Source organism: Pteropus alecto, unplaced genomic scaffold (assembly GCF_000325575.1).
Source record: "Pteropus alecto unplaced genomic scaffold, ASM32557v1 scaffold103, whole genome shotgun sequence".
NCBI lineage: Eukaryota > Metazoa > Chordata > Mammalia > Chiroptera > Pteropodidae > Pteropus > Pteropus alecto.
Window position 1 is genome coordinate 12,585,822 of NW_006436288.1, and position 17,609 is coordinate 12,603,430.

General features: G+C 37.8%; 1 protein-coding gene across 1 annotated transcript in view; it reads right to left on the reverse strand.

Moving 5' to 3' along the window:
- The window catches only part of TMTC1 (transmembrane and tetratricopeptide repeat containing 1), a 241,662-nt gene that overhangs the window by 52,001 nt on the left and 172,052 nt on the right, over positions 1-17,609 (reverse strand). The window contains exon 11 of the mRNA XM_025047422.1: positions 11,526-11,639. Within this exon, the coding sequence (XP_024903190.1) occupies positions 11,526-11,639 (114 nt within the window). The remainder of the gene's footprint in view (positions 1-11,525; positions 11,640-17,609) is intronic.

Genomic DNA, 17,609 nt, shown 5'->3' on the forward strand with positions numbered 1-17,609 from the left:
ACAAGAAATTAGGGAAAAGAAAATACACCAAGCCAGACAAGTGCTGATGTTTGCTTCTCTCTGGTCACTTTTAATTAGCAAAGACAACTTGAGGGTCCTGGTTCTAGCCCCTTAACACTTAATCTTACAATTACTGAGGACACTAAGTCCTCAGCTTTCCAAGATGTCACTACAGGCTATCAGAGCTATGGTGAGAGACCAAAAAAAAAAAAAAAAAAAGCTCTTGTATCTGCCTATTCACTCCATTCCTCAAAAAGTCTCCTGGGAAGTTTGTGTCTAAGAATTACTTTGGAAGTAGTTACAAACAGCATGTCACAGCTAAGACTCAAATTGTTCTAAAAGAACTTTTTGTTGTTGTTGTTGTTGAGCAAAGCTGATTTCCAAATAATTTAAGGGTGTCCAGTGAACCTGGTGAGAGCAAGTCTCATTGTTTCTCTGATGACAAACAGTAATAAAAAGCATCCTGGGACATCTGCCTTCTCAGAAAAGGTGTTTTCTTAAAACTTGATCCTTTTCTTACAGCTTTAGTCTTTGGAGCCCTCAAAATAAATGTCTAAGATGAAAGCACAAACTATGGACAAGGAGCATCTAAGGTCAATGAGAACTTCCACAATGGGCTCACCTATACGTTAAAGTTCCTGGTGGGGAGCTGCACCTGGTTGTAGATTCAGTAAATAGTCACTGGTTATCTGATTAGGTTCACCTTATCACCAAGCAGCTGTCCCTTTCCAGCTGGTTCTCAGTCCAACTTTTTGGACTTTGTATATTCACTCATGATCCCACTGCCATTTAAATGAACGGCATGTACTTTAAAAGTTCACCAAAAGTCTCCGTCCCCTTCTCCTTTCCCCCTCTCCCCTCCCTTATTCTCTCAAATCAGAATGTAAATCCATACTGAACTCTCAAAAACAGAAATAAGTACTGAGAAGAGAAGTAAAGCAAAACAAACATAAGCATGGTGAGGGAGAAGGCCTTTAATATGCCTTGTGCTCCAAGGCTGCGGAACCACGAAGCTCCCTGGCCAGCTACAGTCAGAAAAGAGGCTCTGTGTTAATTAAACAGAGTCCCACCCCTTCCAGGAAGGAGACTGCTGGCATTTACGGTTACTTACTGAATCTATAACCAGTCACAGCTCTCCCTCCACCTGGTAAATAAATAGATGCTGTTTATTCCTGGTAATAGTAAAGGTCTGCTGGCAACATCCTCTCTCACTGGTTATCTGATTAGGTTCTCCTAATTGCGAGTAAGCATTGCATTATTTATGAAACAAAGCTGAATTTCATTAAAAGAATTCTTCGACATCCAGGTCAGAAAAAAACATCATTTTTATTTTTATATAGATTAGATATTTTCTTAAAAGTTACTCTTCTCTTGCATACTGAACACCTATGCAAGAACAAAACTCATTTTGTGTGTTTACTTTTTAAAATAAATTTATGTTTGAATTAGCTTGGGTCTAAGTCAATTCTGAGGTCTCCGGGAGAGAAATTTTCTACTGGAAAGATGAATAATTTAAGAGATATCTATGTTGCTACATCAATTGTCAGAATAAATTAAGCCCATCTTGACTCTGACTTCTACAGGTATGTTTTAAAGTTCTGTTAGTGATTATTCCCTTCCCCATAAAAAATAAAAATTAAAAATAAAATAAAATAAACCTCAACAAAAGTTTCTCTGAACTGGAGCAGAATGGTGATTGTCAAACCTACTTTTTAAAGACAAATGTGAACAATCACTGGATTTTCTTTGTCATGGTTTTATTCAACATTTACTTTGTTCACTGGGGTTCTCTTGCTATTTATTATTATTTTGATGAGTTAAAAATTTAAAACTCATTATAGAGAAAATGTGTTATATTGTCTAATAGTTCTGGGGTATAAGGAATTTTACTTTTTCTCTTTAAAAATGAAATCTAGGTACAGAGATACAGTTCTGTGAGCAGAAGAGAATTTTTTTTCAAATATTGAATAATTTACATTCCTGATAAGCACACATCCATTTGAGCATTTAAAGTGTTCTTAATTTTTATCTACTGCATTTCTTTAAGCAGAATTAATGAAGTAGGTAGTTAAGAATATTATTATTCCCCTCCATTCCCAGTCATCTAATCTGGGAAGAATGAACAGCAACAATATGTTAACAGGAAGTAGTCACTGAAAGAAACGGTAGACTAAGTGCAAAACAGAAGACAGGAACAGAAGAAAATGGGTCTTAAAGGACCTAGGACATATCCATGATACTTCACATTTTAGAGGGCTTTTTCAAACATTATTTCAATTAACTCAGCTAATTCATCAAATAGAACTATTATACTGTTTTATAGTTGAGAAAAGAGAGGTTGGGAGAAATTAAGTAAATAATAGCTTACTAAAAAACAAAGAAGTATCTCAGAAGCAGTCATGTTCTTAAGTGTTAAGAAGGCAATGGTTCCTGTAAATTTATTTTCCCAAACAACACAAGTCAAATAAATACACATTAATACAAATTAGCAAATAAATACAAATTAGCACTTCCATTTAGAATAATTTCTCCTTTTTTTGCAACCAATCCATTCAGCTGTGATCTTATACGTAGGAACTGGTTCTCAGTGACAGAAGTAAAATAAACTCAAGAAACACAGTTATTGAGATTCTTTCTCACTGAAAAAAATTGTCTCCTGCCAAACAAAATAATCATAGTATCTCTGATAAGCACAGTACTATGAAAAGCAATCTAGAATCACCAACACTCAGCAAATGTATAAGATGTATATACCTGCTTTCTGACTACTGCTCTCAAGCTCTGACCACAACTACAGGTCCAGAGACATAAAATGTGTGTATGACCATGACCAAAGTTTGATTTTACGTTTCCTTTCAGTCATTGACTTTAAATTCTACAATCCGTTCAAAAGTTAAGGATGCTGTTAATTTTTCATCATTTGAGTACCTTTAAAGGCATTTCATTGTTTTGAGTAATATTGCATCATATTTTCCAGTTTGCAATTTCCTTTCAGAATATACACACTGATTTATTTGTCTGATTCTCATTCCACACATTAATTTATTGGAGGTTAACTATGCTAAGGGCACATGTTTATTTTCTGTTTCCTGTTGAGAAAAATAAAGAGTCCAGAAGAAAAACATGACTGAGAAAAAAATTCATCTATAAAACTTGAATTCAATGGACTAAAAAATACCCAAGTAAACTTCATTTTAGGAGTCGGCAGCATATTTTCACCCACAATTAGCCTCTGGCTTTTTTAAGTGCTTGGTTCCTTCATGTTATAAAATTCGAATCATCACGTCACTAAATTGCACCTGGGTGACATTGATTATTTATTGGTCTGCTTCTTTATTTGATATTGCCATTAACACTCAGCAAATGTCTTGCCAGTCCCTTTTGGAATGTACTCCTTCCCATCCATTACAGATAGTCTTGGAAAAAAAAGCTCAAATACAATTTAGGGAAATGTGACCCACTCTTCATGAAAGGCCAACTGAATTATCTGACTCTCACAATGGAGGGCCTCCAGCAGTGATCCAGAAGGATCCGCCCATGTGATTTTCTAAGACAATTTGGAGTAAAGCCATGCCCTCTGATGCCCTCAGGAAATGAGTCATTTTAAATGGTTGAAATTTTCCCGATCCCTGAGAATTTACCTCCAGAGTTTGGAGAATGTATTGAATTAAATACTCCTCTGCTCTTTTAAGTAGAAAATGATGAACATAATTTAACCTTTCCCAGAGGCTTGGGCGATTATGGTGAACTTGGGTTTTTGTGGCAGATGAATGGGAATTGCGTTGGTGCAATGGAAAAATAACTGTATGTGGATCCATAAGTCATGGGTGACCTTCTAGCTGTGTGATCTTGAATGTATGTCTGTGCTTTAGTTTGCTTTCTCTATAACAATAAGGTCAATAACATATTGATCTCTGTGAGAACAAATCAGCTTCTATATAAACAAATGAGATGGTGGGTGTTTTTATACCGGTTGCCCTGCATAAGTTTAATGTTTTGGGGTCAACTGCAGGACCTCTGGGTAGTTTTACTTGGCTCCCTCCATAGCCCTAATAAACCCATACCAGACTGAGGCTGCCAGCTCTCCTTCTCTCATATGGATTACTTATCCTCCAAAAAAATCATTCTCTTCACTGCTGTTCATGGCCTTTGACTTGCTCCCATCAGTCAAAACAGCATCCATTATTTCTTCATCACTAACCCAGTCATCTTGTATCCATCTGTTTCTCCCATAACATGGGTTCTCAGATGTGAAGGACGTGTGACTCTCTCCATTTTAAGAATGTAGGAATGTTCTTTGTCAAGCCCTCACTGCAAAGCCTGTCAATCCTTCATCATCTGAAGCAAATGATCCCCACAGGCACCAGAGTAATTTCCTCCAAGCCTTTCTGATATGCTCAACACCAAATGGAATTCCAGACATGTGCATTTTCAAAGCTACATTCAAGGTTATAAGGAGATTCAAAGTCCTGTGTGACAGATCAGTGTGCTGCTCGTGGAATCCTTATTCACATAACAGTTGTAGCACAAACAGTACTCTGGTCATTGGATCAATTTAGAAAAAAGATAGTGGTGGGCAGGAAAAATATGTCCATGTTCCTAATCAATAACTACCAATCAAGGAGATCACAAGGAGTGGGGAAGGAAGGGGTTACATTTCCCCAATAGGCTCTGACATGTAATGGACAGGAGCTGGGGGCATTAACCATCTTGCAATGCACAGGACAGTCCTGCATAATGAAGAGTTGTTTCACCTAAATTGTTGACAACTCCCCCAATGAGAAACACTGCTTGTCCTTAGGAGTTGTCCTCCAACTCTAAGGGGCCTGTGATAGAGATTTTATGCTTATATTAATTCAGTCTTTCTTTCAACAAACATTTCTTGAGCACCTACAATGTGCGGGCATTCTGCTAAGGGCCTACAGCAGAGGTAAGTATATTAGAAGGTGATCAATGCAGTGGAGAAAAATGAAGCAAAGAAGGGAAACAGAGTATGTTGGGGGTGGCTGCACTTTTAAGTAGGGTGACCAAGGAAGGCCTCATGAACAAGATGACATTATGCGACAAGTACTAAAGGAAGGGAGGGAGGCAGCCATTTAGAGAAGGGAAGTGTTCTGGGAAGAGGGAATGACAAATACAGAGTCCTTGAAGCAGGAATATAATGTGACTGGTGTGTGCCTGGAGCCCTGTGCGGCTGGAGTTGAGTGAACAGGAACAGGAGTAGGGGGTGAGAAGTAAGGGGGCCAAACAGGGCAGGGAGTAGAGACTGCTAAGCAGCTTTGGGTTTCACTGTGAATGAGATTGGGAGTCAGCAGAGTGCTCTGAGCAGATTGTTACCAGTGGAACATCCTTCTGGCTGCTGTGCTGAGAATAGACCGAAGGGGAATGTAGGGATAAAGAGGTGAAAATGGGGGGACCAGAGAATACTGCAGTAATCTAGGTAAGAGATGATGGGCACTGGAGGTGGAGAGAAGCGGTCATATTGTGGATATATTAATAACATTTACTGAGTTTACCATTGCCAGGCATTTAGACATTGCTTTAAGCCTTTTGCATATATTATCTTGTAATATTTTAACGCTGAGATAATACCACTATTCTCATTTTAACAGAAAATCTAAATGATATTATGTTAAAACGGTCATGTTTACTTACATAAGAAATCATAAATTAAGCCAGTGTAGTGGATGTTGTCTTAGACCACCTAAATTCCCTGTTCAGGTCTAAGGCTCTTGTTCCTCAAGCTGCTAATAGTTCACCGCCAAGTTCTCTGGGCATTGCTCTCAGCCTCAGAGAATTGCCTCACTCAAGGCAACCCCTCCCTGCCTGAGGGCAGTGATTAGTTGATAAAAGGGCATAGAGGTTCCATCTCTTGCCTCCTTTCAGGACAGCTGTGAGGGGCCACCCAGAGCCCCTGTGGGGTCAGCTGAAGCCTGCATACACCTCAACCTCTCTCTCTGCACATCTTGCTTCCCTGGCTTCCTTCCCTGGTATTTCAGAGAGCACTCTTTAATGAACTTCCAGGCTGCAAATCTCTACCTTCGATTCTGTTTCCTGGGGAACCACAGTGAATTTTTGAAGTGAAAGAGTGATGTAAGGCAGAAAAAAAGAGAGCGCAAAACATTTTGGAATATAAGGTATGAACGTTTCATTTGGAAATTTAGTGCAAAAGTGTGTCTACCATGTGACTAAAATTCTATACTTTTTTCTAAATGAAATGTTTAATTTCTTAAATTTAATGGTTAAAACTGGGAGACTTAATTAACACAGCATATATATATAGCGAGACTATAATTTCATCAATAAGAAGAAACAAAAACAATTTCAAGTGTCTACTTATAATAGCAGAAAGCATATTTATTTATTTATAAACAAAAGTACCACACCAGCAGAAAAATCCGTCTCTACTTGTTAAACCTGGCTAACAAATGGTATTGGAATTTTAATTCTTTCCAGAAATACATGGCAGCTGGTATCCAAGGCCACCTGTAGTCATGAGAGTTATTGAAAATGTGTATTCAAAATAGGCTGTGTAGAGAGGGACTTTTTAAATAAATCCCGATTTTTAAAAATGTTCAAACTCCACCAGTTTTATAGAAACATTTTTCAAAGGAATACTAATAAAGTAATCTTACTGATATACTCAGGACATCGATAAACAGTGGGTTAATCAGACATGGTTAGATTTCCTTATACTCTAATGATATGGCATTTCTTCAATACTCATTCTTTTATTACTTCCTTTTTAACACATACACTTATTATAGTCTAATGGAATCTCCTCACAGAGTTCCACTTATCCACATAGGAAGGAATACAAAGAATGATACCAATGGGGACTATTATCACGACAAGTCTCTATTTTATGCATTATAAAATTCCAGTCAGAAAGATTTTAGTTCTATCTTTTTCCATGTGTTAGCCAATTAAAAAGCAAGTAGAGATTTCTTTTGTACATCAAAAGCACATTCCTCTTCATATTTGTACAGTACGAGCAGTAAAGGCACTCTTTTCAGGGGGGGAAAAAAAGGCATATTCCCTCCCTTCTAATTATGCTCATAGACAAGAGCCTGGTCGGGGACTTTGCTCTCTTTTGAATACAGTTTTCTTTCCCTTAAAATTTTCTGCTTAAAACATCTATAACATATCTTAGGAGTGGACCAGGCCTCTCTCTCTAAGGGTCCATGACTGCCCGAGCACACTAGAGTACCCCAGAGCAAGGTAATATATCTCCTGCGTGGCAGGATTATGGGAAGGGGCAAGTCTTAGATGATTTACTGTGTATTTCCTGTTGAAACCACACTTGTGAAAAGAAAATAGCTGTCTGGGTGACTGAGGATCACAGACCTTTAATCAGGATGGAATCTGCACATGGCTGAAATCCAAGAACCTGGGACACATCAGCAAATTTGGGTGTGGCAGGGGATTTTTATAGCAGGGTGGGAGAGAGGGGGCATCTAAGTGAACAAATGTTCAGCGGAATATGAGACAATTTGCTGCCGACAATGGAGAAACCTTCTTGACCCACATGGACAAAGGCAAACTCTACTCACATTCCCGAGTACAGGGTTCTTGATGACCAGCTCATTTTAGCCAACCAGTAACTGAGTCATACAGGGAATTTAACTATAAGATGAAAAAGTAGATTCTATGACTCTATCACCTATAGTGAAAACTCTTTTAAAACAGTCTCTAATTTTGTCATCAGATTTCCAGATACTCCCTATTCTCTATAAAACATATTGGTGAATATCCACAACTTAACATACTTTTTCTGTAAGCCTGGGCCCTTTCGCCTCCCTGGGTTGAGTTGCATGACTGTTATGAGTCTGTTCTGTCTAATAACAAACTTATCCTAGTTGCGGCTTTTATTGTTATTGCACAATAAAATCAAATATTTTGCAAACTGATAAAATAGATATATAAGAGAGTTGTTATTTCTATGAAAATTAAGCAAATATTCCGGAAATACTTAAAAAAGGGAAGTTGCTCAAAAAATTGTCATTGAATGAGATGTGAGATCGTTGTTAAAGACTAGAAGAGAAAATCAGAAAAATCTCAAAACCTTTAAATTTTTATCCTACTTTAAAATATCATAACTGATCATCATATAAATGAATTATGGATATGGGTTTGCAGATTCTAATCAGTAGACTCTTACTCAATAGAAAGGACTTGGTTTGACATCAGAAGACTGTTGAGTGGATATACACATGAAATTTTAGGGTACAATAAAACATTCAAGAGTGTGCATGATTTGCTTTATAACTCCACTTTTAAATGACTTTTTAAGCTAATCAACGAACCACTGGCCAAGTACACATTTAGTGTCTTCCATACTTTATACAGGCAGGGAGACTATGTCTCCATTTGGATTTATGGGATGAGGCATTTAGTGGGCAAGCTTATGCAGAAAGAGCTGAGATACTGGGTGGTCTCTAGACTTTCTACTCCCATCTTGTGAGGTAGAATGGTAGAAGCCCTCCCCAGGGTAACTCAATGGTCAGGAAGCTTTTGGAGGAATACGGCAGATCAAACAGTGGTCTTCTGATTCTCCAACATACAGAATCCCAACCTTTATAGAACCTAGAACCTGGAATACCTATAAACATGAGAGCTGCCATTCACAGCAAAGCAAAGCTAAAGTGTTTGCTGAGGATTTAAGGAAAGAGTTCTAACATTTTTCTTTGAGGATCTGGGTCTTAATCTGAATCTACATCCTCAGCTGCAGCATTTTCCAGTGGGAGATTTCCCCTGTACTACAGAAACATAATAAATGAGGTACACCAAAAGAGAGACGAAACCAGTGGTACTTCTATGCTATTTAAAAAATAGAATGAAGTTTAAAAGAAGCGGAATATTCATGTCATATACAATTACCAATTTAATATAGTGTCATCTTTAAAAATGTAAGCCAGCAAAATTGATATAGTTATAACCCTAAAGACTAATTTCACCATTGCCTTTGGGAACTATACAGTCATTACAGTAAGAATGGATAATTTGGGGGACTGATTTCAGATAATATCACCTTTAACCCCGCATTTCCCTAATCATCCTCTTTCTTGCTGTGTGCAAACAGGGGAAACATCAGATACACTAAAGTTGAAATAGGGGTGGAGCAGTTGGGAGGGGGAGGAATTCCTGTCTTAGCAACTTCCGTGAAGAAATAGCAATATCAAAATAAGGGCACTCTTCCAGTCACCTAGGGAAAATAATCATTTAAATGATGAATAGTCACGGTATTTTCCTTTTCTCTCTAATACAGGGTGACAATTTATTTAAATAAGAAAAAAATACCCACATCTGTTGAAAATTCACCGCAGAGGTATCTGCACAAAAATGATGATACTTTAAATCAGAAGTATTTTCAGCCTGGTCTGAGAGAATAAAATATTTCACTAATCGTTACACAATATATTTATAGCTTTAGTTGTTTTTCTCCTATTTCTTAAAGGACATGTTTCTTCCAGAAGCAAAGTTGCTGAAGCAAACATTTGTTTTTATTGTTTCAAGGTAAAAAAGCAGAAGTACCCAACTAGCTACTATAATTCGGTAAAATCATCTGCCAGAGAATTTTGCTTAATTTGTATCTTTGCCTCGAGCTGTGCCTTAGGGTCTACCGTATTTTGTGTGTATGTGTGAACTTGAGAGAAAATAAGAGTCTGTTAGAATAAAACAAATTTAAGAAGATACCGATACATTTCCTTCCAACAATAGTTTTTCATATTAATTTACTGCTCTTTTCCTCCCTTCAAGAATGCCACCTATTCTACTTGGAGATGTATTAATGAAGATGCTAAAAAATTATAACAGTACAAAAGGTACAGGATGAAAAGAAAGTCTTCTGTCCCAGATCTCAGCTTTCCATCTTCCTCCACCAGAGGCAACTACTGTTACCAGTTTCTTATATATGTTCCCAGATATATTCTATATGCAAGTATATATCCTTTTAAAATCATCACAACAGTGAAGGGGAATATAATATAAACATTGTTTGGCATTTTATCTTCTCCAAAAAAAGAAAAGAATGCCACCTAAAATTATGAAACATTGTTAAAGCCAAAACACAATTTATGTGTATCTGTGAAAGAATGACTTTTTAAAAATGATATTTCCTCATTGCAAAAGTTATATGTGTTCTTTGTGGAACATCTGGAGCACAAAAGAAGTACAAGGAAAAAAAAACATTAAACCATAATCTCACCAACCAGAGATAAGCACTGTAAACATTTTAGAAAACTGCCTTCTAGTGAAAGAATATAATTCTTTTTAATCTTAAAACTGATCTTCTATTCCTTAATAAAAACCTCTATTCCTCAATAAAAAGCTTTGTTACAAATATTCTTCTAGAAGTTACATTTCTTGTAATCTTTGGAAAAGTATTTGATAGTTAACTTGATGTGACAGTTGAAAATTTTTGCCATACTGAATATTAAGTAACAGGCCCTAAAAGATTTTGACTGGTGAACAATACACTTGCATAGAACACTGCTCAAAAGGATAATTTTAAAAATCAGGTCAGTTGCTTTAAGAATAACAATTTCAAACTAAGCTTTGAGACCATCCTAATTGGTGCTTCAGGGAAATATATGATTTATTTGGTTTATATATTTTAAGCATGTCCTAAAGTGGAAGATAATTCAAACAAATGTGGGCCAATCTTTGGAAGCATGAAAAGTTCTTCAGAAAGCTTCTGTGAGCCTCAAAGTATTTAATAAAGGAGAGGACTCACCTTGCTTTATTTTGCCCACATTTGGAGATTCCAAGGCTATGTTTAGTTTTCATGCATCCACATGTTCCAGGTTAAATATGTTTGTTATCTGGGACCTTTTAGAGAAGAGCATCTTGAAAGTCAAAGTTACTGTTTAAAAGAGTACCTAAGAGCAATAAAGGCTGCCAGTGGCAACAGAGAACTGGAATTTTTAGTTTCTCTTAAAGTCATATCTAAAGCCATGTTTAGTATACTGTCTTCTAGTGAATGAGTACAAGGAAAGTGTCAGGGCTGTTTATATATAAAAATATGCATGTACATACACACCTCCCTTACTAATATATTCCCAACATTGTAATTGGTGTTTTTTTCATTTTCTTTCTATTTAATACAACTGTCAAAGTATTTCATTTCTATGTTCAAATGTCTTAATATAAATCCTTTCAGACAGTGGGAAGCTTAGAGTGGGAACAATTTACTGGATTAAATATCCTGAGAACTTACAAGTATATGTTTGACAACCAACTTCTGTTTCCTGCATGTATGTATTCAACTGAGTGTCGCTTCACTTTGTGACATGTAGTGGTAGAAACTTTTACAAGAAAACACCAAGAGTTAGAAGCAAGGTAGAGTTACCACACTTAAAACAAACTTGAACACTGAGTCATAAGACTTGGAGTCTAAGATCTATACCACCTCCAAGGAGATGTTAGTTGTCATGAGAAACAAACAAATCCCCAAAATACTGGGAGGAGTAAAATAGACCAGGACCTGAAGAGCCCAGGAGCTACGTATGGTGTGTGGTGCTTACTTGAGGGCAGTTCTGTAGTGGTAGATCGCTTCCCTGTTCCGACCTTGATCCTTCAGGAAATTGGCGTAGTTGTAGTGAACCTTCGCATTGTGGGGCAAAGTTTGGACTCCAGACCTAAAATTAATAAATTAAAAAAAAAGTAAGCAACAAAGAGTAGTGCTTAGGAATGTTCTCAGTTTCCTTTACATTTTATTCAGTTTCATGACCCTGCATTTGAAATGTCCCTTGCATCTGTCTAAGCCAGGTCTTCCAAAATTTGTGGATTATATGAGTTACTAAACACGCTTCTGTGAAAAACAATGAAGGCGATGCACAGCTGTGCACAACTTAACACACATGCTACCTGCATGAGAAGCAGAGGTGACAGGATGTGGTGATAGATGATTCTTTGGAGAACAGCGCTGCACGCTCAAGTTAATTAAATTTTTTCCTGCCTTTAAAAAAAAAATGACGTTGTCTACAAAAATTAATCATTACAGGAGAGGTGATTGTAGACTGGCTTTCCTACTGTTTTATTGCCAATTAACGTATCCCATGGACTAAGCCTGGGCTAATTTAAAAAATAATAATAATAATAAATGTGGGTATAATTATTTCATAGGTTGCAGATAAGGAAATGAGGTTTTGCTCAGAAAAGTTTAAAAACCTTGCTTATATGGTCACTCGTTATTCTGCTTGGGGTTCTGTAATAAAATACCTGGGGAACCCCTATAGGGTACCGCCAAAGCTTTGAAGATAGTATGAACAGTGCCAGGGGTTGGAGGGGATCAGTCTGTCACTTGTAGCTGTCTCACAAACTCAACTTGCACAGGATCATACGGCCAATAAGTGGCACACATGGGATTCTGACCCAAGAATTTTGGTTCTAGAGTCCTGCTCCCTTACCTGCAAGGAGATAGTGGCGAGGGGAGTGATAAAAGTAGATGGGTTTTAGGATCGTTTGGAAAAAACTCCTGGATCTTATTTGAATTAAATGCAGGAGGAGGACAGTTGACGACAGAGAAGGAGAAAGGGTGACACCTAGTTTCCAGGCAATTGCACTTTAATGTACCATCTCTCCCAGGTAACATATTTTCATTTATTTATTTATTTTTTTTAATTTAAAGGTAAGATTAATAAGGAATTTCACACAAAGTGTTAAAACCTGTTGGGGAAATATGTTAGGGAATTGTAATCTCTGTTGAACTTTTGTTCCAATAGCCCCTAGGACCAGAAAGATTGCCCACTTAAAGTCCACGGGCTGGAAACTTGAGCAACTCCCCAGAGGATCGAATTTACTAGAAGTGCAGGAAGCGAGAGATCATCCCAAAGCAGCAGACTCTAAACTTACATATGGCTGCTTCCTGATTTCAAAGTTACCGGAGACAACTAGAATTTCTTTTCTTTTCTCTTTTTTCTTTTCCTTCCTTCCTTCCTTCCTTCCTTCTTTCCTTCCTTCCTTCCTTCCTTCCTTCTTTCCTTCCTTCCTTCCTTCCTTCCTTCTTTCCTTCCTTCCTTCCTTCCTTCCTTCTTTCCTTCCTTCCTTCCTTCCTTCCTTCTTTCCTTCCTTCCTTCCTTCCTTCCTTCTTTCCTTCCTTCCTTCCTTCCTTCCTTCTTTCCTTCCTTCCTTCCTTCCTTCCTTCTTTCCTTCCTTCCTTCCTTCCTTCCTTCTTTCCTTCCTTCCTTCCTTCCTTCCTTCTTTCCTTCCTTCCTTCCTTCCTTCCTTCTTTCCTTCCTTCCTTCCTTCCTTCCTTCTTTCCTTCCTTCCTTCCTTCCTTCCTTCTTTCCTTCCTTCCTTCCTTCCTTCCTTCTTTCCTTCCTTCCTTCCTTCCTTCCTTCTTTCCTTCCTTCCTTCCTTCCTTCCTTCTTTCCTTCCTTCCTTCCTTCCTTCCTTCTTTCCTTCCTTCCTTCCTTCCTTCCTTCTTTCCTTCCTTCCTTCCTTCCTTCCTTCTTTCCTTCCTTCCTTCCTTCCTTCCTTCTTTCCTTCCTTCCTTCCTTCCTTCCTTCTTTCCTTCCTTCCTTCCTTCCTTCCTTCCTTCCTTCATTCCTTCCTGCCTTCCTTCCTTCCTTCCTTTCCTTCCTGCCTTCCTTTTTTTCTTTGATAGTATGTGGCTGAAAACCTACTGACCATGAATTTCTATCAGGAGCAGTGATGCTCCTAATCCTCTTCCCTTTCCTCCACATCCAGGTAACTTTTTCAACTATTCTTTACCTAACTCAGCAGAAGGCAGGAGCTTCGCTTTCTAGAAAAGTTGAATCGGAGCGATCCTGCACTCAGGAACAACAGGTACAGTTGAAGTCAGAGGGAAGAGCTGTACCTCAGAGGTAGATTAAGTGAATATCTGTATTCTGAATACTGGGATCCTCCCAGTTCCTTCTCCATGTAAAGCTCTCTGAATTCTAGGAGCCAAGACTGGACTCCCAAGGAAGAGATCTGAGGAATCCTTTCCTCTCAGTGGACACCAACTGACCCAAGAGAAAAGATTTACAAATGCTGACATTTGGGTGCTCCCATGAAACCACCAGTTTCCTTCAAGCACTTTATGGTGAGGCCCACCAGCTGGCACACAGAGCTAGGATTTTAATACAGTGTTTAAAATGGACATTGCCCACAGTGAATTTAGTCACGGGGAAAAGATCTGGGTCAGTGTGATAGTAATGACTTAAAAACATCTAAAAACATCTAATTTCTATCCAGGAAAATTTGACTTTTCTGTCCAGAACTAAATAGTGCATGATAACAGGTAGGTTTTAAAGAAAACTTTGATTTCAGCACAAAGATAATTGGCATACTTATTGGAACTGATCCTTTCCTTTGTGTGATTAGCATAGTTGCTTTAATTTATGTTTCACCAAGGAATAGACAATTAGGCCTGTGGAAACGGCCTTTCTGAGATCAGGGCATTGTTCAGTGATGGCAAGAGGAAGTAATAATATTCATAACATGCAAGCAGATGTGGGTGGAGTAACTGAAATCCTAAGAACACACTGCTTCTCCCATTGTTGTTTTGACCTTTATGTTCTCTCTGTTTTTTTTCTGCTGTGTTTTTCCAGTCTCTCATTTTACAATGAACAGTTTGTAAAAAAAAAAGTGCAAATAAACAACTGGCTAAAGGCAAAACTTTCCACATAGCTATAACTGGCCAGGTTGCTCTTCCCCCAGGGCCAGTCTCCTCAATTTGCTTTCTTGATGCTACAATTTAGTACTCCCAGCTGTTTTAACGGAAGCATGCAGCTCTACACATATTTACTCCATAAGGAAATGTAGTATTCATAAATTATATGGCTGGATCTCAAACCCTGTTAATAATTACAGTAATGGTTATGAGAAAAAGCCCTCTTTCAACTCAGGAGTAAATTAATTCATGCTCTTTGTATTTTTCCTTCACAGCCATTATTTGTAGAAGACTTGAAAAATAACAGAAATAACAAAAAGGCCACTTGGATAGGGCATTTCTCCAAATTTGTCAAATATTAATTTTCTTCGTTGGCACCAATTGACAATAGGTCAGGAGAACCATCTCCAAATTTCTGATTAGAAAACAAACATTTAAAAAAAAATGAGTAGTGTTCAGCCATAGGTTAAAGAAAAGAAAAATGAGAAGAATATGTGGTTTTCCTCAGTTTTGACCCTGCTTTAACCTGAAGTCTCACAATGTCACATTCAGAAAGGCCGGTACTTAAGGAGTGCTCATTTTGAATCAAGCACTGAGCTCAGCTCCCATTTCTATGGATTATCTCAGTTCATCCCTTCAATAACCTAACAGAAAGGTAGTTTTAATATTCCTCCCATATTATAGATGAGGAAATTGATGCTCAGAGAGATTAAGACCTTTTTCTAAGGTTGCAGACATTATAAGTATTTGAACAGAGATTTCAACCAAGTCCAGTACATGATCAGAATCATTCCTGAAGTTGATTGATAGTTGATGCTAAATCACAAAGGTAGCACAGTATACTAGTAACATTATAATTGCACTATCACAACATTTATATCATTGGTAAGCAAATTCTGGCCTTGTGGGCCACGGATGCATCAGTGTGATTACCTACCATTTTGGCATCTTTCCCAAAACAACAGAGTGTGGTAGTTGCAAGAGGCTGAATGATTCACAAAGCCTAAAATATTTACTATCTGGCCCTTTAACAGGAGAATTTGCCAATCCCTAGTTTATATTCTCTGCCCTGGAAGGTCTGCTGAACTCTCTGGCTCAGCAATTCAGAGGAGGAAAGAGAACTATTTCCTACAGAAGGGGGAAGAGGATTTAGACTGTGAATTCTTAATAGGTGGTCTACAGATCACTTAAACAGGTTATGTATGGGGTTCATAGAGATCCTGAAATGAATGCAAAAAAATATGGCGTCTGTGTGTTTCTGGGTGTTTCCAGGTGTTTCAAAGATTAGGGGTGTGAGGTGTGGAGATTTTATCAAATTGTGATGATAGAGTATTATTTACTACAAACAAATGTAAGATTTGGGGCTGTTGCTGGACACATCTGGAGCTATGCAGTTACCCTCTTCTTAGGTTAGGATATCGGAATAGTTTATTTTTACAATAATTAAAGAAAACATACCATGCGGATATGATTCTCTCCGCCCCCTTGCCCCTGCCCCAATGGGCTTAGCTTAAGTTAAAAAACATAAAGTAAAAAAAATAAGTGTGGCAAAGTTTATGTACCTTTTGGCTTTTATGCCAGATTTAGGTTCAAACCCTGGTATCTCCTCTTAACACCTATTTCAGCTTGGACAAATTAGTTTCCCTAGATCTCTGATGAGACATAAGTGCTGGGATCTTTTGTTTTTTTTTTTTTGTATGTAAGATTTTCCCGATAGAAGTACAAAGCTGTGAGGGGACCCTCCATCTGTATTTCCTAAAAATACATCACGCAGCAGGATCTTTTTTGTGAGATGAGATGGAAAGGATTACACTTGACTAAAATTTGGATTTCCTACAACACAAAGGTATATCCTAAGATATTCTGTAAGACTGTTCATGGTATGGACAAGTAAAACCATCCCACATAATTAGAATGGCCTCAATGAGACCATGTGTCTCAGGGATGATCAATGGGTTTATTGTTTGGAGCAGAAGAGAAAACTGAAACAGGGCCTCTGACAAGGACATCAGCTTATATAGAATCATTGCAACCTTTTCTTACTCAATTTGGCCAGCTCTTGGTTTTGGCCATTATAGCTAATGTAGGCTTTTCTCATCTTTTAATACTCAGCTCAGGCCTATAAAAGAACAGTCTTTGAAGGCCTGGGTTGGTCTTAGTTACCAGCCTGCACTTATGCAGTGTCCAGCATCTACCTCTGTCTACCATTTGCTACATTATATTAAAATGTGTTAATGTGTATGACTGCCATGCAGACTTCCAGCTCCTCTAAGGACAATCAATATCTCTTTCTCTCTCTCCTCTTCCTTCTATCCGTCCATCCCTCCCTCATTCTCTCATATTCTATAACGCAGTGCAATAATTTGAAAACCTTACATCGTGTTTACCATATGCCAGACACTGTCCTATGCATCTTCCACATAATCTTTTATTCTTACACTACGCTCAGGAGGTAAAGACTATTATTATTCTAAATTTTAAAATAAAGAAACTAAGGCATGAAGTGGTTAAGTACCTCGCCCAAGATCCCACAGTTCTTAAATGGGGGAATTTGGAGTAGAGCCAGGAAGTCTCACTCCAGACCCCACACTCAACTACTAACCCCATCTTGCCTCATAGACTCTTGGTAAATGTTTATTCAACTGATTTGACCATTATTTAGCACAGATGAATACACACAAACATCTGGTCTTGAAGGAAAAAGAATATTCTTAAAGCCTCAGATTCTTAAAAGTATTGTCAGAACATAAATGAATTATAATCAGCAAAGTTTTTTAAAACTATCCATAGCTTTGATTTGCACATTATACAAAATTCCATTTGATCACCAAAGGTCTCCGAGGGCACAAAGTCTCTTTAAGCACATATATGGAATGGTTGTGTTTTTGTGATCAACTGTTCACTTACTATATACTTCCATTTAAAAGAACGGAAGCTGCTGGATGTAAGCTCAATGAGCTTTTTGTTTTTGTTTTTCTTTTTTTTAATT